The sequence below is a fragment of the Callithrix jacchus genome, chromosome 1 (genome assembly GCF_049354715.1).
Source record: "Callithrix jacchus isolate 240 chromosome 1, calJac240_pri, whole genome shotgun sequence".
Classification (NCBI taxonomy): domain Eukaryota; kingdom Metazoa; phylum Chordata; class Mammalia; order Primates; family Cebidae; genus Callithrix; species Callithrix jacchus.
The window spans coordinates 62829157-62852499 of record NC_133502.1 but is presented as its reverse complement, the minus strand read 5'-3'; the positions used below and the strand labels follow the sequence as shown (position 1 = coordinate 62852499).

General features: G+C 41.5%; 1 protein-coding gene across 4 annotated transcripts in view; it reads right to left on the bottom strand.

Moving 5' to 3' along the window:
- Positions 1-364: 364 nt before the first annotated feature.
- Positions 365-23343, bottom strand: part of CNMD (chondromodulin) — a 35183-nt gene continuing 12204 nt past the window's right edge. The window contains exons 4-7 of one of the 4 annotated variants that reach the window (XM_008988963.5): positions 21862-21975; positions 9621-9774; positions 5448-5626; positions 365-912 (exon numbers count right to left, since the gene is read on the bottom strand). In XM_008988963.5, the coding sequence (XP_008987211.2) occupies positions 697-912; positions 5448-5626; positions 9621-9774; positions 21862-21975 (663 nt within the window). In that variant the 3' untranslated portion in view covers positions 365-696. The remainder of the gene's footprint in view (positions 913-5447; positions 5627-9620; positions 9775-21861; positions 21976-23343) is intronic. The other 3 variants (XM_008989019.5, XM_002742632.7, XM_008989103.5) reach the window with 3 other exon arrangements.

Here is a 23343-nt window from a genome sequence, read left to right as displayed (position 1 = left end):
GAAAGGTGTGAAGACCTGCTTTTCAGAATGTCAATAAAGTCTGTCCTCCCCAAAAGTCTGATTTATCTTGGACTGCATTTTTCTTTATCCTAGTGCTCTTTTCCTGGAGGTGACTGTTAACACGGGTCACATGCCAGTGCACTCAAATAATTCCCCATGAGCTTCCACACTGAGGCTAAAAATGTTCACTTTTAGGTAGATTCCATTATATATCCTTTCCTTTTTGCTAATGTATGTTTTTATCTGGAAATTGTGGGGGCATGTTTACAAGAGGAAGAACAAAAAAGATTAAGAACAATTGAGGAATTCTGTACAAATAATGAGTTATTTTCACGACAAAAGGAGCTCAAGTGTACAATTGAGATTTTTGACAAATTGTAAATAATTCTTCATGTTTATTTAAAATAGGTTTGAAGATACAAGCAAGGAAGACTTATGGCAACGCAAAGCAAGTAAAAAGTAACATTTAATAAAGGGGTTATGGCAGTTTAGACTTGAACTACCCTTTCAGTACATTTGCACATACTAAAGTTCTGGAAAACAGTTGAGAAAAATTCTGTTAAGATTTTCAAGAATAGCCGCTCAGGTTGAGTGTAAAAATACTTTGTGGTCCCACTGGCATCAACATGCCTTATGCTGCTTTGGTTGTCTCTTCAGCTAGTTCTTACTTTACAGTACATGATACATGAAGTGATTTCACACCATGCCCAAGATACGGGCCACCCACCAGCTACATGGCATGATGACTCTGCAGGCTGAACGGCAGCCCTGATAATTATAAGGCCATGGGTAGTAGCCCCCCAGGGGTTCACAGATCTTCTGGCAGTGGGTGTAGCTCCGCCTACATTCTATACAACAGATTCCTTCGTGATCCAGTCTAGGGTCGAACGTCATGCTTTCCCCTTCCTGCTGCTGTGAAATAAAAGATAATTATTTGTGATAATGAAGGGCATAGCATGCATGTTATTTTTAAATGAGATTACGAATTTTCCACTGCTACAAGAAAGCATAATCTGCTATGAAGAGTTTCAATCTTGTTAGCCTGCTGTCATTCAGAATTTCTTCTGACATCAAGGACTACGCTTACCCCACTTGTCACTGACTAGAAAGTTTTGTCTTTTAAAACAATATCCTGAAGTTTCTCCATGCCTTTAATGAACCATGGTTACCACTCAGTAACTCAGCTTGTTTTAAATAGGAAAGCAAAAAGGAAGCATTCTGATAAAAAGGAGCATTTCTGCCACTGCTAATTCTAAGTCAGAAGCTTGTGGCTTCTTGCTGTAACAGCCTCCAGGGCTCTTAGAAGCACATTTTGAAATTCATCAATCCAGGCTAAAGACATTTCAATTCTAGTTGCACTGGCTCTGAGAACACAAGTCATTTGGTTTCTCCTGCTTTCATTTCAGTACAGAATGGGGATGTTATCTCAATGGGGACAAAGGGGACTCAGGAAAAGACTCCACAAAAACATGTAAAATTTAAGGCCTTAAATTTTACTTTCTAGTTTGTTATGTAAGTATAGTTACATAAACACAGGATTTTACTGATGAGGTAAAAATCTCCGTTTTCACTGCTGGTGAGATTATAGAACTGAAAGGAACTCCCATTTCCCCCAAACCTGCCTGGTTTGCATATCTTATTTTCCTTTTTGGGGATTTACTTCTAAAGATAGAGATTCTGTATTATTTTTAATATGGTATTAAGTAAACATTCCCAAGAAGCTCTTATCTTTAAATTCTTGATTCAATTTGAGCCTTTTTCCTAAAGTTAGCTGATTCTGGTGTTTAAACAAAAAGTCTTTCATCTTTGGGATGGGGGGAGGTTATTAAAAATTTCACCTGGGCAGTGGCTCACGCCTGTAATCCCAGCACTCTGGGAGGCCAAGGCAGGTGTATCACCTGAGGTCAGGAGTTTGAGACCAGCCTGACCAACATGGTGAAACCTCATCTCTACTAAAAATAAAAATTAGCTGAGCGTGGTGGTGGACACCTGTAATTCCAGCTACTTGGGGGTCTGAGGCAGGAGAATCTCTTGAACCTGGGAGGTGGGGTTGCAGTGAGCAAGATTGTGCCATTGCACTCCAACTTGGGCAACGAGCGAAACTCCCATCTCAAAAAAAAATTTTTTTTCCAAACATTGTGGAAAGTAGAGAAGATTATATATTGAAGAACAATAGACTCATCATCTAGATTGAACAGTTGCTAACCTATTGTCAAATTTGCTTTTTCCCTTCCTGCAGTAGCAAAAGATAAATATATGTTCATCAAAGCAAAACTAGTATTTAAAATACTTTAAAAGTAAATTCTGAAGTCAATTTAAAGACAATTGAAGGAATTGTGACATTCCATCCATCTGTCCATTCATTTAATATACCCCCAAATAGGGATATTTTCCTAAATTTACAACCACATTGCCATTATCACAAAATTAACAACATGATCTGATACAACCTATAGTCAAGTTATGTCATCAAAATATCATTTATTATCTTACTCCAAGACTGGATCCGAGGCAAAATCACATCCTGCCCTTCTATAAAGGTGCTAATGCCCTCATCCCTGAAGCCAGATTCAGCCCACCCAGCTCTCTAGGGAATAAACTATATTAAATTTTGTTTGCCTATTCAGATTTTTTTACTATTATTATTCAAGCTAAAGGAGTGAAGTAATGTGGTGTGCTGAATTTTCTGATAAGACTTTGGTTATCTAGAAAATACTTTTTGCCCCACATTTTTCTAAAATATTTTTAAAATGATAAACTAGGAAATATATTTGCAACACATGAAATAGTGTCAGACTGAATAGGCTACATAGAAAAACGTGCAAATGACTTCATATATGAAATGAAAAGATGCTTAACCTTACACATAATTAAAGACAGGCAAGATAACCAGGAGGTACAATTTGCAGCCAAGAAATTGGTGAAAGTTTTTTTTTGAGATGGAGTTTCGCTCTCATTACCCAGACTGGAGTGCAATGGTGCGATCTCGGCTCACCGCAACCTCTGCCTCCTGGGTTCAGGCAATTCTCCTGCCTCAGCCTCCTGAGTAGCTGGGATTACAGGCACGCGCCACCATGCCCAGCTAAATTTTTTTGTATTTTTAGTAGAGACGGGGTTTCACCATGTTGACCAGGATGGTCTCGATCTCGTGATCCACCCGCCTCGGCCTCCCAAAGTGCTGGGAGAAAGTTCTTTTTTTAAGTTTGATAATAAGGGGTTCCTTTCATTACTGTTTGCAAACATACAGCCGATGTAATTCCTTGAAAGGCAAGTTGATATCCTCCATTAAAATGTAAATCTACTTCGTTGCAGGAGACTCATGCTTCAGTATTTATGCTAAAGATACACTTCCATGTGTGTACAAAGAGGCGTAATACTAATAGCTAACATTGAGAAAGCTACTGCTCACCTATATATGCCAAGCCCTGTGTTAAGAGCTCCACCTGCATTACCTTGATTTACTCTTTCTCATAATCCTGCAAGTCAAGTACAGGATTGTATCCTGTAACAGTACTTGCAACAGCAAAAAGGAAATAATTTGTAGTCATGAAAGCCTAACTAGTTAAATTTCTGTACATTTATGTATACAATAAGTTACTATTAAATGAATAGCCATTAAATGAATAAGGTACTATGTAGGAAAAATACTGTAACTGGAAAGAAAGCAAGGTATAAAAGTTTTGTTTTAAAAGTGTGTGTATGTATGCGTATCTGTGTGTACTTATGCAAAGAAACTGGACAAATAGTCATTGTTAATAGGTTGCTTTTAGGAGGGTGTCAGGTGGAAGGGAAACACTTTTCATAATATACCTTTTTGGACTGTTTTTAAAAAAATTTCTGCATGTGTTTTTTATTTTTAAATTTTATTTATGAGTCGAAGTCTTGCTCTGTCACCCACGCTGGAGTGCAATAGCACGATCTTGCCTCACTGCAACCTCCGTCTCTTGGGTTCTAGCGATTCTCCTGCCTCAGCCTTCCAAGTAGCTGGGACTACAGGTGCTCATCACTGCGCCCAGCTAATTTTTTGTATTTTTGGTAGAGATGGGGTTTCAACATGTTGGCCAGGCTGGTCTCGAACTCCTGACCTCAGGTAATCTGCCCATCTCAGCCTCCCAAAGTGCTGGGATTACAGGCGTGAGCCACCACGCCTGGCCCGTATTTTTTATTTTAAAAGCTAGTTACAAATAAATATTTTACTTTTTCATTCCCTGCAAAGTATAATGGTAAATATATTGTGGAAGATTTGAGTTTTTAGCACCTTTGTGTTATCCTCACAAATATTACTTCTCAGTGTTTCAGCCTAAAGTGTCTTACATCTAAGATGGGTCTATTCTCTAACTGGACTGAGAGCCCCTGAGGGCAGAAGCTTCTCCTGACTGTGCACAGAGCCTGGTAAAGAGCAGGTGCCTAAATGAATGTCTGTTGAATAAATGAATAAAGTGGACATAAAGAGGGAATGAGAATACTTCCATTCCTTGTGTTGCCTCTAGGGAGCACTCAAGGAAACATTTTCAAATAATCAAATTCCTGATACGAATTTGTTTTCACTAATTTGCATGTGAATCAAAAAAGGAAAGAGGAAAGGACAGAAAATAACTGAATAAGGGTTACCAGTCAATCAGGATTTTACATTACAGAGGTAAAGCTTAAGTGTTCTTACCCTTAATTATAAACCTTGCAACAGGCTGGGCATGGTGGCTTATACCTATAATCCCCAGCACTTTGGGAGGCCAAGGTGGGTGGATCACCTGAGGTCAGGAGTTCAAGACCAGCTTGCCCAACATGGTGAAACCCTGTCTCTGCTAAAAAAAAAAAAAAAAAATACAAAATAGCCCGGAGTGGTGGCAGGCGCCTGTAATCCCAGCTACTTGGGGGCCTGAGGCAGGAGAATCGCTTGAACTCGGGAAGTGGAGGTTGCAGTGAGCTGAGATCACACCACTGCACTCCAACCTGGGCAACAGAGCAAAACTCCATCTCAAAAACAAACAAGCAAAACCTTGCATCAAATGAAGATGTATCTTTAAAATAATTGAGAAGTTGAATACTAAATGATCATTTGAAACCTCAAGTACCAACACCATTTCAGCACTGTTTTGTTTGTTTGTTTGTTTGAGATGGAGTCTTGCCCTGTCACCCAGGCTGAAGTGCAATGGCGTGATCTTGGCTCACTGAAACTGCCGCCTCCCAGGTTCAAGTGATCCTCTTGCCTCAGCCTCCCGAATAGCTGGCATTACAGGCACGTGCCACCACACCTGGCTAATTTTTTGTATTTTTAGTAGAGATGGGGTTTCACCATGTTGGCCAGGCTGGTCTTGAACTCCTGACCTCATGATCTGCCCACCTTGGCCTTACAAAGTGCTGGAATTACAGGCGTGAGCCATCACACCTGGCCTTGGCACTATGTTTAATGCATCTGTCTAAGCATGTCATAAAGCACCGACACGCACGTGGTAAGGATTGTCGGGATTGAAGGCTTGTGAGTCCTCTTGAACACTGGGTCTGGTTTCATTATTCAGTCTTCCAGCACCTGGGCTGCCCTGTGGTCCACTGTGTAGTCTTCTTGTGGTAGTTGGAACAATTTTTCTTACCACTTCTCTTCTTTCCCTCTGGATTTCTGCAAAAATTTCTGTAAATTAATCCCTTTATTTGAACAATTAAGGAAATTAGATCTGTGTTTATCAGGGTGAAAAATATAGGAAAAGGAAATCAAAATGTGTGCATGACCAGATACTTTGAAAATTTTTTTACTGATGTTTGTAATTTAAAAAAGCACATTTTAGAGTCTTGGGCTAGTAGTTAAACATACAAATAATCTGAATTTGATCGTAATAGGAATTGAAACCAACATTGTAAGATGGCCTGGCAGACCTCACCACCACCTCCCCTCTTTCTTTTGGTCTGCCGTCACTACTGGGGCTGTGAAAATAAACCACCACACATTTCCCCAGCTTCCTTTGCAATTAGAAGTGGCCAGGTGAGACATATCTGACCAGGGAGACATCAGCAGAATATGCTAGTGCACTTTCTGGGAAAGCTTTTTGTTTTCTCGGTAAAGGGGGACAGATAGGCTTCCCTGTCTTGTTTTCCTTTCTTGAACGCAGATGTGAGTTATGAGAGCCAACTATGACTATGAAGTGATAGGCACCATAAGCCAGCATACTACAGGCAGTAAAATGGTAACCAGAAAGATACTTGATGGTATCATTGAATAGCTGATAGTGTCAAAAACCTCCTCTCTCTAGAATCCTGGCTATATGAAAAAAATAAACCTGTATTTGTTGAAACCACTGTTGATCAAATATTCTGTTAATTGCGGTCCTAAGTATTCCTAATGGATTGACTGTATCAGTATAAAGCTTCACAGTTCGCAAGGGAAATATTGTCCTGGCTTATTCTTTTTAAAAATCCTATGGAATAGGAAAAGCAAATGCTTTTATACATGAGGACATCAAGGCTCAGAAAGGCCAAGTGACTTGGCCAAGATCACAGGCATAGCTAGGTGCCCAGTGCAAACTTCCTGGCTCTAGTTTACCACACAGACTCATGGGTCCTGAAGCGAGGCTGATGGCTGCCAATTAACAAAAATACAGGCCAGGAGTGGTGGCTCATGCCTGTAATCCCAGCACTCTGAGAGACTGAGGCGGGTGGATCACCTGAGGTCAGGAGTTCAAGACCAGCCTCGTCAACATGGCGACACCCTGTCTTTACTAAAAATAACAAAAATTAGTGGGCGAAGTGGCAGACACCTGTAATCCCAGCTACTCAGGAGGCTGAGACAGAAGAGTTGCTTGAACCAGGAGGCAGAGGTTGCAGTGAATTGAGATTGCTCCAACTGCACTCAAGCCTGTGTGACAAGCGTGAAACTCCATCTCAGAAAAAAAAAAAGAAGAAAGTACCACACAGCTTGGATTTTGGTATCTCTCTTAGCCTCAGTTTCATTATCTGTAAAATGGGGATAATATCTAATTCATAGGGTAGGATAGGGTTAATGAGAATCGGTGTCTAAAGGTTTTAGCACAGTGTGTTGCATCTAATAAGCACTGAAATATTAGGTGATGAGGATTATCTCATGCTTTGTTATTTAGGAGAACTCAGATGTGCTTTGAAGCCATTGGTAGCTTCCATAGATAGTATGTTGGAGAGGCACCAGTAATACCTGGATTTTATCACAATTCTGTTTCTTTTAACGAACTAAATGACCTTAGGCAATACTTATCTCTGTGAACTTTAGTTTCTTCCTCTATAAAATGGGAATGAGTAGTTATCCCAACAGTTGTTGGTAAAGATTAAATGAGGACAAAGCATAATGCTCAAGTACCATGGCTGACACATAGAGCTCTGCAGGTGTTAGCTCTCCCCCTCCCCTTCTGACCTGTGTCCAGCTGCCATTCCCAGTGTCTCTGATAATACAGCTGTGTGACACTGATGACCTGCTGGCTTCAAGATCCAAGGGTATGGGCTGCTGGGCCCTGGAGTGTGGGGTTTTCATTAGAATTAGCTGGTAGGAATCATGGCATCATCAGAGGGGGACTTATTTTCTTGATTGTATTATAAAATATAACTGTACTTATGAGAGATAGGGGGAGTCCTTTATTTTTAATATCTATAATATTCCATTTTTGGATATATCAACATGTACCTTTTCTAATCTGGGGGCATTGAGGTGTTTTCCACTTTTCTTGTGTACACAATATGTGTAATTCTTGTGTGGATGTTGTGGTGATTGAATACTTAAGATGTGCTCATGCTATTAGGCTAGGAGGGACCAGGCCTTATCCTGGATGTGTAGGGAACAAGTTCTTTCCCCAAGTGAGAAATTACTCATCGGATCAGTTGTCTTAGCACTGCCAGTAATGCTGTGTTCTGATCACCAATGCCCACCCCATGGCCGGCCCTGCACTGTGATTTTCCATAGCACCTTGTATCATATTATACAATTTTCTTATGTTAATTTAATGGTTATTTACTGTCTCCCCTTGCTACAATGTAAAACTCCTTGAGGGCATGCATTCTTGTGTATTCTATTCACCGATGCACCTCAAGTACCTACAAGTACATGGCACATGGTGGCCCTCATAAGTGTCTCTCAAATGAGTGAATGAACTCTCTGGGTAAGAGGCTTGTCCTCAGACAACGTGACTGGGGAGAGCTCTAATGGGTAGCACACTGCAGACTCCTGTCCTCAACTGGAAAAGGTGAGAGTTCCTGCGCCATGGAAATAAGAAGGCCCACCCAGGTGGTGGCAGGTGTGGAATACAAAGCCAGTGGTAAGCCGTCATATAACTGTGAGTTGTGACCACCCACTTGGCAGCCTCTCCTGCCCCACCTGCGACCACCTCCTTGGCCCATTTGGTAGCCCCTCTCCTGCCCCCTCGAGCCAGCCAGCCCCTACTGCCTGAGTATGGAATTCTTTCTTACAGAGCCTGCATGTGGTCTCGAGATCCTTCTCAGCCCACTGTGCCAGGCAGCTCTGCCAGTGCTTGTCACTGAATCCTGTCTGCCTCCCCCAGGCTTTTATCCACCTTTGGGACAGAATGGGACTTGTGAACCACAAGAATAACTTAGTCATGGCAGAATCAGAAACCTGCACTTCCTAAGCCTGGTGGGTATTTTTAAAAATTGTAAAATATACATAATGAAATTTACGATGTTAACCATTTTTAAGTGTACAATGCAGTGGCATGAAGTACATTCACACTGCTGTGCAATCATCACTACCCTCTAGAATATTTTTCCCCTTACAAAAAATGAAACGGTACCTATTAAACCCTAACTGCCCAGTCTTCTCCCTGCCTGTCCACCAAGCCTAGTGGTTTTAAAGGCCTATATTTTCTTTATTTCCATGCTGCTATCTCCTAGTGTTCCATAAAATCTTTCAGAAAACATTAGCCCCTCTCAGCTGTGCTAGAAGAAAGGCCTTTTTTTCCCCACTTTTGAAGCAAAGCTACAAAATAGGCCTTCAGGAGGCCAGTGTGGTGACTGTGGTAGAAATAGTGGGAGAACTTGGGGGACAGGAGAAACTCAGGAGGGAGAGTGAGGCCCACCAACTCACCTGTCCTTCATCACCTGGAAATAGCTCAAAGATATGCTCCAACCTAGCTATGAACCCCAGGGAGTCTGCATTTATTTTCACTGGACTTGGAAGCTAATATTCAAGCTCCGAACTTGAGGAATCTCCGCCTATACCCACAGCAGCTTTTGGCTGTCCCATAATTCTAGGTTTGAGCACAATAAAGACTTGGCGGTATGACAGTTTCTTAGTCCCTTGATTCTATGCCTCAGAAATAAAAAAATGTAAAATTGGAAGGTGCAAACAACTGAGATTAAGGGGCAGAGTGGAAAGAAGTGGGAGCATCATAAATAAAAGCTGCAGGTAATGCTGTGGCGTTGTCTTCCCAGCCTGCCTCCTGTTAACCCCACTGCTCCTTCCCTTCCCTGCAACAGTCACTGGCTGTTACTTTCCTGCTTTCTTCTCTCATGCTAATTACTGAGAACACTGCAACATGCATCCTGATTTATCCTCCTTGTTACATGCTCAGGCCTTTGGAGGGGCTTGAAGGAACCTCTCATGCATCAACAGGAAGAGTTGTAAACAGCATTAAGAGAATTTAAAATGTTACCTTTTGGATAGGTTGGTTTAAGCCAGAAAATAGGAAGGTCGCCACAGAGTTCTAAAACCTTAGAACTCAGAAAGCTGTTGTCCTTCACAGGCTGATCTACAGCCACCCAGATAAGAGAATTTTCTTCATATTTGACTGGCATAATCTTGCCTTCCTGAAAGTAAAAACGATTGCATTTGAGCAAAGAGGACAGTGAAACATGCTGCGTATTAAGTCACGTGTTGCTAAAAGGTTATTTTGCCTTATGAAAAATTAATGAGAATTTCGAGCGTGCTCGTGTGTGTGTACGTGCGTGCACTTTAAGATTCTAATCTCTTCTCTTTGTAGCTCTTTTCACAATATTCAGCACCCTCCTCCTGTGGCCCTGCCTCTGGATAGCTGTACCGTGTGAATATAAGTACCCTGAGTTGAAGTGAAAATTACTTGATACCAACTTTGAGATTTAGGTTAATCTAATGTTTTTGATCAAAGATGTTTTTGAGGAAAAGCAATTGAACGAACCCTGGAATCCTACAAAGGATAGAGGAACCCTTCATTTGAAGTGAAAAGTCTTGTGGGGTTTTGTTCTGCAGCTTCCGAACAACAATGGAAAAAGCAAGTGGCTGGTTCTTTAATGTCTTCAGTTCAAAGTATTATTTAACATAAACCATTTCTCCATTTCCCAGTTATAACAACACATATTTCAGATGTTCCTCGCATCAAGCACACCACTGAGATTTCAAAGTTAAACCCTGGATTTTCTTCCACAGTGAGATGCTGAGAACGGTTTGATAACCCAGGAGACAGATTTATCTTGCCAGGTTGTTCCTTTCATGTGTTTATTAGTTTGTAATAGCTTGGAGAAATTAAAATGTTTTATCCTAATTTTTAGCTAAAAGCAGTACTTCATTTATGCTTTCTCCCTCAGGCTTACGGCCACATTAAAACAACTTAAAGTTATTGGAGGAAGCTAACAGTCAGGTAATCCAGTTATTTACCTTAAATTAAATGGCTCCATCCAGGAAATGAATGCTCTTTGAGTACTGTAGCTTTTTAAAGTTATACAAAACTGATGAAAAATTTATGAAAGCAAGTGGTACATAAATCTACCCCATCTTAGTCTAAAGTGTGTGGGGAAGAGTGGGATGACTGGATAATGCATATAGATGCATCCTCCAAGCTGAGAATATTAAATAAATCTTGAGGTATGTACTTTTGGTTGCCTACCCAATCTCCTTCCTCCCCACCTGCCTTGTAACATAGTCCTTCTTTTATTGGAAGCAGCAATGAGCCCAGCCCCAGGAGAGACACTTGCTTTCTCTAGTTCTCCAGCTGTCTGGGGTGCCTGGGTGACCAGTGCCAGCCAGCAAGATCCAGGCCAAAGTATGCTGGAGGCCTGGGAGGCCTTCTGCTTTTCCTAAGGGAAGTCGTGGTTGGTACTGCTCAACCTCTTTCTTCCTGACATTTTTACTTGAATGCCAACTAAGGAAGTTAGGAAGAGGTTGAGCAGTGGCAACCACGATTGGAGCTGGAAGGCAAGATTTTTAAAAATCACAGGATTGCTGGCCACTGAGCCAATGCCTGCAGCACCCGCCTCCACATTGCTTACTGTGGGGGAAAAAACAGATCCGGTTTGTTTAATTTACTCTAAGGGGAGTTTTCCAGTACTAACAGCCAAACGTATTCCTAATTCACACAAATGTATTGTCTGAATTTGTTTCTGTCCACTAGAAGATCCATCATGCATGACACAAACAAATAAAACACAGGACAAATCATCTACCTCTATGGCCTAAGAATCAGATGCAAAGATTTAAATAGAAAAGCTTTCACCGTCATGGTGAATTTATTTACCATGGTAAATAATGGTATTTAAAAATCGTTATTTTTAATTGTTATTATTTGACATAATGAAAAATTGAAGATATCTGAAGTATTTAAAAATAAAAAACTTTTAAAATTATAATCATATGATAAAGCATATGTCCATTATAATCTACATTTCAGAAGAACTAAAGTTACGACAATAATAAGCATTATTGTACAGTATAATTTCACTTATGGAAAGACTATCACACACACACATGGAAAAAATTCACCAAAACATCAGCATTAGCTTTTTGTGGATTATGCAATTGTAGGTAATTTTATTATCTATACTTTTTCCCTAAGATGTCTCAGTATTGAACCATTTGTACATCCCTGAAATAAACCTTACCTTGTCATGACATGTTACTTATTCAACATATTGGTATATTCCTGTGACTAATGTTTTAGTTAAGATTCTTACATCTATTTTCTTCTTAATTTTTGTGGATCTATAGTAGGTATATACTTATGGGTTACCTAAGATATGTTGATACCAGCACATCAGGGTAATTACTGCAAGCATTTATCCTTGTTTCAAACAATCCAATTATACTCTTTTAGTTATTCTTTTTAAAAGGTACAATTATTTTTTACTATAGTCTCCCTGCTGTGCTGGCTAATACTAGGTCTTGTTTAGTTTTTCTATTCTTTGTTCTTTATAACTATTTTTTGTACCCATTAACCATCCATCCTCCCTTCCCCGCAACCATTCTAGCCTCTGATAACATCATTCTACTCTCTATCCCCATGAGTTCAGCTGTTTTATTTCTTTTTTTATTAGACTTCAGGTTCTGGGATATATCTGCAGAATGTGCAGGTTTGTTACACATGCCATAGTGGTTTGCTGCACCCATCAACCCATCATCTACATTAGGTATTTCTCCTAATGCTCTCCCTCCCCAAGCTCCCCAGCCCCTAACAGGCTACAATGTGTGATGTTCCCCTCCCTGTGTCCATGAGTTCTCATTGTTCAACTCCCACTTATGAGTGACAACACGTGGTGTTTGGTTTTCTGTTCCTGTGTTTCTTTGCTGAGAATGATGGTTTCCAGCTTCATCCATGTCCCTGAAAGGCACATGAACTCATCCTTTTTTATGGCTGCATAGTATTCCATGGTGTATATGTGCCATATTTTCTTTATCCAGTCTATCATTGATGGGCATTTGGGTTTGTTCCAAGTCTTTGTGAGTAGTGCTGCAATAAACGTACATGTACATGTGTATTTATAGTAGAATGATTTAAATCCTTTGGGAATATATCCAGTAATGGGATTGCTGGGTCAAATGGTATTTCTGGTTCTAGATCCTTGAGGAATCACCACACTGTCTTCCACAATGGTTGAACTAATTTATACTCCCAGCAACAGTGTAAAAGCACTCCTATTTCTCCACATCCTCTCCAGCATCTGTTGTTTCCAGACTTTTTTTTTTTGAAACGGAGTTTCACATTGTCACCCAGGCTGTAGTGCAGTGACATGATCTCGGCTCACTGCAATCTCTGCCTCCTAGATTCAATCAATTCTCCTGCATCAGCTTCCCGAGTGGCTGGGACTACAGGCATGCACCACCATGCCTAGCTAGTTTTTTTGTATTTTTAGTAGAGACAGGGTTTCACCGTGTTGGTCAGGATGGTCTTGATCTCCTGACCTCGTGATCCACCCGCCTCAGCCTCCCAAAGTGCTGGGATTACAGATGTGAGCAATCACACCCGGCCTGTTTCCAGACTTTTTAATGATCGTCATTCTAACTGGCAAGAGATGGTATCTTATTGTGGTTTTGATTTGCATTTCTCTAATGACAAATGATGATGAGCTTTTTAAATATGTTTGTTGGCCCCATAAATTACTTCTTTTGAGAAGCGTCTATTCATATTCTTTGCCCACTTTTTGATGGTTTTTTTTTCCTGTAAATATAAGTTATTTGTAAATTCTGGATATTAGCCCTTTGTCAGATGGATAGATTGCAAACATTTTCCCCCATTCTGTAGGTTGCCTGTTCACTCTGATGATAGTTTCATTCACTGTGCAGAAGCTCTTTAGTTTAATTATATCACATTTGCCAATTTTGGCTTTTGTTACCATTGCTTTTGGTATTTTAGTCATAAAGCCTTTGCCCACACCTATGTCCTGAATGGTATTGCCTAGGTTTTCTTCTAGGGTTTTTATGGTTTTAGGTCTTATGTTTAAATCTTTAATCCATCTTGAGTTAATTTTTGTATAAGGTGTAAGGAAGGGGTCCAGTTTCAGTTTTCTGCATATGGCTAGCCAGTTTTCCCAACACCATTTATTAAATAGGGAATTCCTTCCCCATTGCTTGTTTTTGTCAGGTTTGTCAAAGATCAGATGGTTGTAGATATGTGGCATTATTTCTGAGGCCTCTGTTCTGTTCCATTGGTCTATAGATCTGTTTCGATACCAGTACCATGCTGTTTTGGTTACTGTAGGCTTATAGTATGATTTGAAGTCAGGTAGTGTAATGCCTCCAGAGTTTGTTCTTTTTGCTTAGGATTGTCTTGCCTATATGGGCTCTTTTTGGTTCCATATAAAATTTAAGGTAATTTTTTCTAATTCTGTGAAGAAAGTCAATGGTAGCTTGATGGGGATAGCATTGAATTTATAAATTACATTGGGCAGTATGGCCATTTTCACAATCTTGATTCTTCCTATCCATGTGCATGGAATGTTATTCCATCTGTTTGTGTCCTTCTATATCCTTGAGCAGTGGTTTGTAGTTCTCCTTGAAGAGGTCCTTCACATCCAGTGTAAGTTGTATTCCTAGGTATTTTATCTTTTTGTAGCAATTGTGAATAGGAGTTCACTTGTGATTTTGCTCTGTATTATTGGTGTTATTAATGCTTATGATTTTTCCACATTGATTTTGTATCCTGAGTCTTTGCTGAAGTTGCTTATCAGCTTAAGGAGATTTTGGGCTGAGACAATGGGGTTTTCTAAATATACAATCATGTCATCTGCAAACAGAGACAATTTGATTTCCTCTCTTCCTATTTGAATACGCTTTATTTCTTTCTCTTGCCTGATTGCCCTGGTGAGAACTTCCAATAGTATGTTGAATAAGAGTGGTGAGAGAGGGTCCTTGTCTTATGCCAGTTGTCAAAGGAAATGCTTCCAGCTTTTGCCCATTCAGTATGATATTGGCTGTGGGTTTGCCATAAATAGCTCTTATTATTTTGAGATACGTTTCATCAATACATAGTTTATCGAGAGTTTTTAGCATTAAGGAGTGTTGAATTTTATCAAAGATCTTCTCTGCATCTATTGAGATAATCATGTGGTTTTTGTCATTGGTTTTGTTAATGTGATGGATTATGTTAATTGATTTATGTATGTTGATCCAACCTTGCATCCCAGGGATGAAGCCAAACTGATTGTGGTGGATAAACTTTTTGATGTGCTACTGGATTGGTTTTCCAGTATTTTATTGAGGATTTTTCACATCAATGTTCATCAGGGATATTGGCCTAAAGTTTTCATTTTTTGTTGTATCTCTGCCAGGTTTGGTATCAGGATGATGCTGGCCTCATAAAATGAGTTAGGGAGAAATCCCTCTTCTTCTATTGTGTGAAAGAGTTTCAGAAGGAATGGTACCAGCTAGCTCTTTGTACCTCTGGTAGAATTTAACTGTGATTCTGTCTGGTCCTGGGCTTTTTTTTTGTTGATAGCTATTAATTACTGCCTCAGTTGCAGACCTTGTTATTGGCCTATTCAGGGATTCAGCTTCTTCCTGGTGTAGTCTTGGAAGGATGTATGGGTCTAGAAATTTATCCATTTCTTCTAGATTTTCTAATTTATTTGCATAGAGGTGTTTATACTATTCTCCGATGGTAGTTTGTATTTCTGTGGGATCAGTGGTGATATCCTCTTTATCATTTTTTATTGTGTCTATTTGAGTCTTCTCTCTTTTGTTCTTTATTAGTCTGGCTAGCAGTCTATTTATTTTGTTAATCTTTTCAAAAAACCAGCTCCTGGATTCAATAATTTTTTTGAAGAGTTTTTCATGTCTCTATCTCCTTCAGTTCTGTTCTGATCTGGATTATTTCTTGTCTTCTGTTAGCTTTTGAATATGTTTGCTCTTGCTTCTCTAGTCCTTCTCCCTCCCTCCCTCCCTCCCTCCCTCCCTTCCTTCCTTCCTTCCTTCCTTCAACAGAGTCTTGCTCTGTTGCCCAGGCTACAGTGTAGTGGTGTGATCTCAGCTCACTGCAACCTTCGCCTCCCAGCAAGTGACTCTCCTGCCTCAGCTTCCCGAGTAGCTGGAATTACAGGTGCCCACGACCTTGCCCAGCTAATTCTTTTTTTTTTTTTTTGTATTTTTAGTAGAGATGGGGTTTTACCATCTTAGCCAGGCTGGTCTTGAAGTCCTGACCTCATTATCTACCTACCTTGGCCTCCCAAAGTGCTGGGATTACAGGCATGAGCCACCCTGGCTGCTTCTCTAGTTCTTTTAATCGTAATGTTAGGGTGTCAATTTTAGATCTTTCCCGCTTTCTCCTGTGGGCATTTAGTGCTATAAATTTCCCTCTAAATACTGTTTTAGCTGTGTTCCAGAGATTCTGGTACATTGTGTCTTTGTTTTCATTGGTTTCAAAGAACTTACGTATTTCTGCCTTAATTACATTATTTATCCAGTAGTCATTCAGGAGCAGGTTGTTCAGTTTCCACGTAGTGGTGTGGTTTTGAGTGAGCTTCTTAATCCTGAGTTCTAATTTGATTGCACTGTGGTAGGAGAGACTGTTTGCTATGATTTCCATTCTTTTGCATTTGCCGAGCAGTGTTTTACTTCCAATTATGTGGTCAATTTTAGAATAAGTGTGATGTGGTGCTGAGAAGAATGTATATTCTGTTGATTTGGGGAGGCAAATTCTGTAGATACCTATTTGGTCCACTTGGTCCAGAGCTGAGCTCAAGACCTGAATATCCTTGTTAATTTTCTTCTCATTGATCTGTCTAATATTGACAGTGGGGTGTTAAAGTCTCCTGCTATTATTGTATGGGAGTCTAAGCCTCTTTGTAGGTCTCTAAGAACTTGCTTTAAGAATCTGAGTGCTCCTGTATTAGGTGTATGTATATTTAGGATAGTTAGCTCTTCTTTCATTGATCCTTTTACCATTAGGTAATGTTGTTCTTTGTCTTTTTTGATCTTTGTTGGTTTAAAGTCTGTTCTATCAGAGACTAGGATTGCAACCCCTGCTTTCTTTTGTGCTCCATTTGCTTGGTAAATCTTCCTCCATCCTTTATTTTGAGCCTATGTGTGTCTTTGCACATGACATGGGTTTCCTGAATACAGCACACTGAGGGGTTTTGACTCTTTCTCCAACTTGCCAGTCTATGTGTTTTAATTGGTGCATTTAGCCCATTTACATTTTACGTTAATATTATTATGTGTGAATTTGAACCTGTCATTATGATGCAGCTGGTTAGTTGATGCAGTTTCTTTATAGTGTTGATGGTCTTTACAATTTGGCATGTTTTGCAGTGGCTGGTACTGGTTGTTCCTTTCCATGTTTAGTGCTTCCTTCAGGAGCTCTTATAAGGCAGGCCTGGTGGTGACAAAAATCTCTCAGCATTTGCTTGTCTGTAAAGGATTTTGTTTCTCCTTTGCTTATGAGGCTTAGTTTGGTTGGATATGAAATGCTGGGTTGAAAATTCTTTAAGATTGTGGAATATTGGCCCCCACTCTCTTCTGGCTTGTAGGGTTTCTGCAGAGAGATCCACTGTTAGTCTGATGGGATTCCCCTTCTGGGTAACCTGACCTTTCTCTCTGGCTGACCTTAACATTCTTTCATTTCAACTTTGGTGAATCTGATGATTATGTGTCTTGGGGTTGCTCTTCTCGAGGAGTATCTTTGTAGTGTTCTCTGTATTTCCTGAATTTGAATGTTGGCTTGTCTTGCTAGGTTAGAGAAGTTCTCCTGGATAATATCCTGAAGAGTGTTTTCCAACTTGGTTCCATTCTCCCCATCACTTTCAGGTACACCAATCAAACACAGGTTTGGTCTTTTCACATAGTCCCATATTTCTTGGAGGCTTTGTTTGTTCCTTTTCATTCTTTTTTGTCTAATCTTGTCTTCACACTTTATTTCATTAAGTTGATCTTCAGTCTCTGATACCCTTTCTTTTTTTGAGATGGAGTTTTGCTCCTGTTACCCAGGCTGGAGTGCAATGGTGCGATCTCAGCTCACTGCAACCTCCGCCTCCTGGGTTCAGGCAATTCTCCTGCCTCAGCCTCCTGAGTAGCTGGGATTACAGGAATGTGCCACCATGCCCAGCTAATTTTTTGTATTTTTAGTAGAGACGGGTTTCACCATGTTGACCAGGATGGTCTCAATCTCTTGACCTCGTGATCCACCTGCCTTGGCCTCCCAAAGTGCTGGGATTACAGGCGTGAGCCACCGCACCTGGCCCAGCCACAGTGCCCTTTCTTCCTTTTGATCGATTAAATTATTGATACTTTTGTATGCTTCATGAAGTTCTTGGGTCGTGTTTTTCAGCTCCATGAGGTCATTTATGTTCTTCTCTAAACTGATTATTCTAATTAGCAATTCCTCTAACCTTTTTTCAAGGTTCTTAGCTTCCTTGCATTGGGTTAGAACATGCACCTTTAGCTCGGAGGAGTTTGTTATTACCCACTTTCTGAAGCCTACTTCTGTCAGTTCATCAAACTCATTCTCCATCCAGTTTTGTTCCCTTGCATGAAAGGAGTTGTGATTCCTTGGAGGAGAAGAGACATTCTGGTTTTTGGAATTTTCAGCCTTTTAGCACTGTTTTTTCCTCATCTTCATGGATTTATTAACCCTTGGTCTTTGATGTTGGTGACCTTCAGATAAAGTTTTTGTGTGGACATCCTTTTTGTTGATGTTGATGCTATTTCTTTCTGTTTGTTAGTTTTCCTTCTAACAGGCCCCTCTGCTGCAGGTCTGCTGGAGTTTGCTGGAGGTCCACTCCAAATCCTGTTTGCCTGGGTATCACCAGCAGAGGCTGCAGAACAGCAAAGATTGCTGCCTATTCCTTCCTCTGGAAGCTTCATCCCAGAGGGGCACCTGCCAGATGCTAGGTGGAGCTCTTCTGTATGAGGTGTCTGTCGACCCCCGCTGGGAGGTGTCTCACAGTCAGGAGGCACAGGGGGTCAGGGAACCACTCGAGGAGGCAGTCTGCTCCTTAGCTGAGCTCGAGTGCTGTGCTGGCAGATCCGTTGCCCTCCAGTGCTAGCATGCAGGAACATTTAAGTCTGCTGAAGTTGTGCCCCGGCTGCCCCTTTCCCCAGGTGCTCTGTCCTAGGGAGATGGGTTTTATTTATAAACCTCTGACTAGGGCTACTGCCTCCTTTCAGAGATGCCCTGCCCAGAGAGGAGGAATCTCGAGAGGCAGTCTAGCTACAGTGGCTTTGCCACGCTATGGTGGGCTCCACCTGGTTTGAACTTCCTGGCCGTTTTGTTTACACTGTGAGGGGAAAAATACCTACTCAACCTCAGTAATGGCTGATGCTCCTCCCCCCACCAAGCTCGAGCATCCCAGGTCCACTTCCGACTGCTGTGCTGGCAGCAAAAATCTCACGACAGTGGATTTCAGCTTGCTGGGCTCCATGGGGGTGGGATCTGCTGAGCTAGACCACTTGGCTCCCTGGCTTCAGCCCCCTTTCTAGGGGAGTAAATGGTTCTGGTTTGCTGGCGTTCCAGGTGCCACTGGGCTATGAAAAATAGAACTCCTGCAGCTAGCTCCTTGTCTGCCCAAACGGTCACCCGGTTTTGTGCTTGAAACTCAGTGCCCTGGTGGTGTAGGCACTGCATTTCCAACTGAGGTAAGTGGCTCATCTCGGGACTGGTTAGACAGTGGGTGCAGCTCATGGAGAGTGAGCCAAAGCAAGGTGGGGCATCGCCTTACCTGGGAAGCACAAGGGGTTGGGGAACTCCATTCCCTAGCCAAGGAAAGCCATGAGGGACCATGCAATGAGGAACAGGGCATTCCGGCCCAGATACTATGCTCCCATGGTCTTTGCAACCCGCAGACCAGAAGATTCCAGAATATCTCACTGGGACTGGTTAGACAGTGGGTACCGCCCACAGAGAGTGAGCTGGAAATGCAGAAATCACCTGCCTTCTCTGTTGATCTAGCTGGGAGCTGTAGACTGGAGCTGTTCCTATTTGGCCATCTCTATAGTTCTATACATCTCTCAAATTTCCTACAGTAACACAGTATTGTTTTTAAAAATCGGGAAAAAATGTATTTAAATCCAGAAAATGCTGCAAACTTATGATTGAATCTGGGTCAGTCATTGTTGGGGAATTGGTCCTTGTAGAAGGCAGAAGAGGAGAACAAGTTCTGGGTATGTTTATAGGGAAAATGGCAAGGATTCTAGTTTACTAAAGTCTTCATGACAGAAACTGAGGGATATGACTATAAAAAATGGGAATGCAATAAAAGCAGTTCAAGGGTCTGAACAAAGGAGGTCTTGGTCCCATTTTTATACTTGGTATAACATATTCACAATGAGAAGATGGCCTTTGATTCTGAACAGCACAGCTCATAATGAACCAGCTGGAACACCATCAGGAGAGAATCACGGAGTGAGGAAGGTCTGGAATACAGCTCACAGGATGGATGTTGGGGAAATGGAGTAGAAAAGAGGAAACGGGAATGGTGGCCAGCTTTACAAACTCACAGGTTTGTTTTTTAGCTTTTGTTTTGTTCTGTTTTGAGACATCACCTGCAGCTGCTCCTATGGGGGCAAACAGGCAGTTTTAGGCACCTTTGCTTACACAGAGTTTTCCTCATTTGCCTTGAGGGAGCTGATACTTGCTTTACTTCCCTCTCAGGGATGCTGGGAGCATCAAAGATGATCATAATAAAATTAACAACAATGAGCAGCCGCCCTCTGTCAACCATCAAGTAGATACGAGGGCCATGGGCACAGTATGCATACCCCCAGCTTGCAGATGACAATATCCATAGGGAGTATCAGAGCTGGGATGTAAACCCATGTTTTCTGACTTCAAAGCCCATTTTCTCTCCACCCTATCCTGCCACAATTCAAATAAAAGACAATAATCAATGAGACCACTTTGTAAGCCCTAAACTACCATTAAAAGTAAAGCATTGTTGTTAAATGTGTCTTTAGAACTCTGTATACAATTCCTAAAGTAAATTTTAAAAAATCAAATTCAAAGGCAAGTTGTTAATAATAAATGAAAGAATCATGTTTTTAAACTCACAGGTTTGACACATAGAAAAGGAATTAGATATACATTGTATAGCTTCAGTGGGCTGAAACTGAACCAACGGGAAGAAATTGTAGGAGGAGCTATCTCAGCTTAATGTAGGGCAAAACGATTAGAACCACCCTCAGTGAAACTGGCTGGTGTGGGAGTGGAAGATGAGTGCCCTGTGGCTGCTTTCCAGTGGAGGCTGTGTGATCAGCTGCTGTGGGTCCCTTTAATGAAGACTCTATCTTGTGGAGTCCTTTGTCTTTATTGTGGATTCTCTTTTTTGTGTGTTTGTTTGTTTGTTTGTTGAGATAGGGTCTCTCTGTTACCCATCCTGGAATGGAGTAGTGCAATCTCAGCTCCCTGCAGCCTCAATTTCCTGGGCTCAAGTAATCCTCCCACCTCTGCTCCCTGAGTAGCTGGGTCTATAGGCACACACCACTAGGCCCAGCTAATTTTTTTTTATTTCTAGTAGAGACAGAGTTTTTCCATGTTGCCCAGGCTTGTCTTGAACTCCTGGCCTCAAATGAATCACCCACCTTGGCCTCCCAAAGTGCTGGGATTACAGGCATAAGCCACCATGCCTGTATCTATTGTGGAGTTTTAACCACAGATCAGCTAGTTCCCTAACCTCAGGCAAATAAGGCCATGTGAGCACCCAGCCCCTTTATGCACTTTAAAATGTGGCTTCCCAAAATGTTTAAATATACTATGTCATGTGAGAAGAATCCTTTGACCCCAGTAGGACAAAAACAGTTTAAATTCCTTTGGCAGAGACGAAATAGACTTTATGGTCTGGTCATGAACCTATCCAGACACTAGAAACCAAAAGGGTTGAGCCTTCAAGCTGGGCATGGTGGCTCACTCCTGTAATCCCAGCACTTTGGGAGGCCTAGATGGGCAGATCAATTGAGGCCAGGAGTTCAAGAACAGCCTGGCCAACATGGTGAAACCCTGTCTCTACTAAAAATACAACAAGTTACCTGGACGTGGTGGTGTGCCTGTAGCCCCAGCTACTTGGGAAGCTGAGACAGAAGAATCGGTTGCAGTGAGCCAAGATCGCAACACTGCACTCTAGAGCGAGACTCTATCTCAATCAAAATCAAAATAAAAACCGAAAGGGTTGTGCCTTCAAACAATTTGCCAAACACTTCACTGTCTTAGGCATGTTGGTACCCACCAGTTCGGAGGAGATGCTCTGTTTGGTCATGGCGCCCACCTCAGGAATGCGAGCCTTCACTTGCGCTTTGATGTAGCACTTCTCTCCTCCAGCAAAACGAATTCCTGTGATGCCCTGTGAAACAAAAGTGTATCCATCCATCTATCCATTTGTTCATTTACTCAGTTTATTGAGAGTCTACTGTGTTCCAGATGCTGTTCTGGGTGCTGGGGATAGGGATGAAAAAAAGAGATGGAGCTGCCTTCGTGGAACTTACCTGTTAGCATTTTTTACCAATAATAAAAAACAGCCGGGTGCAGTGGCTCATGCTTGAAATCCCACAACTTTGGGAGGCTGAGGTGGGCAGATCACCTGAGGTCAAGAGTTCGAGACCAGCCTGGCCAACATAGTGAAACCCCATCTCTATTAAAAATACAAAAATTAGCCGGGTGTGGTGGCAGGCACCTGTAATCCCAGCTACTTGGGAGGATGAGGCAGGAGAATCGCTTGAATCTGGGAGGTGGAGGGTGCACAGAGCCAAGATTAGCACTGCACTCCAACCTGGGTGACAGAGAAAGGCTCCATCTCAAAAACAAAAACAACAGAGATAAAGTCAGGTAATAACCGTTCTGAAGAAAAACAAGACAGGAATGATGGGGTGGTAATTTAGGCTGCACAAAGGAGGTAACTCAATGAGGGGATGATATTTAAGCTGGGAGAGAATATGTTAGTTATTCCATCTATATTCAGAAGCTCAGATGACCTGCCATCTTCTCCGTGCAGCCTTCTCTGGACATCTCAGCCTAAGCAACTGTCTTTCCTCTGCTTTCCCATGAGGCCACCCATCTTCATTCCTCAGCTGGGATGCTTACTCAGCTATACACGGCCCACCCAGGTATAAGCTTCTCGAGATCAGTATTTAAATCTTTTCCTTTTTTTCTTTTTTGGTGACCCCACGAAGGTTCTCAAAAGATGTTGATCAAATTAATTAATTCTTTGAATTTAGAATTCTCCTAAGTTACTGAGTGCAGAGTAAGCAGTTAAACTTTCTACAGCACCAGGTCCTGAACTTTGCTTCTATACCTTACCCACGGACTTGGATGTTTTGTCTTTTTTTGTCTCCTGAGAGATATAAACAGTATCTTCTCTTGATCTGCCTAGGACCTCCCTCAAGGGAAACATCAGACACAAAGCTCCAGTCTTGGCTGACAGCACAGCCCAGATTCTACCCACAGAGGACATTAGGGGTAACAGGATGTTCTGTCCCAAGAATGCTTACTCTTCCACTGCTGTTTTTAGTTCTAGGACTAGTGAACCTAAAATAATATTAAAGGTCTACAGTTTTTATGGTATAATAATGTAGATACTAGCACAAATCTGAACCTTATTGGTTCTCTGTCGAGTTGAGACAAGTGTTGGGATGATATAGAAATTGTACCAGGGCCAGTGATAAGGAATGGGGGAAGAAAACACTTAAAACCTAGAGATCCTGGGTCAGGTTCA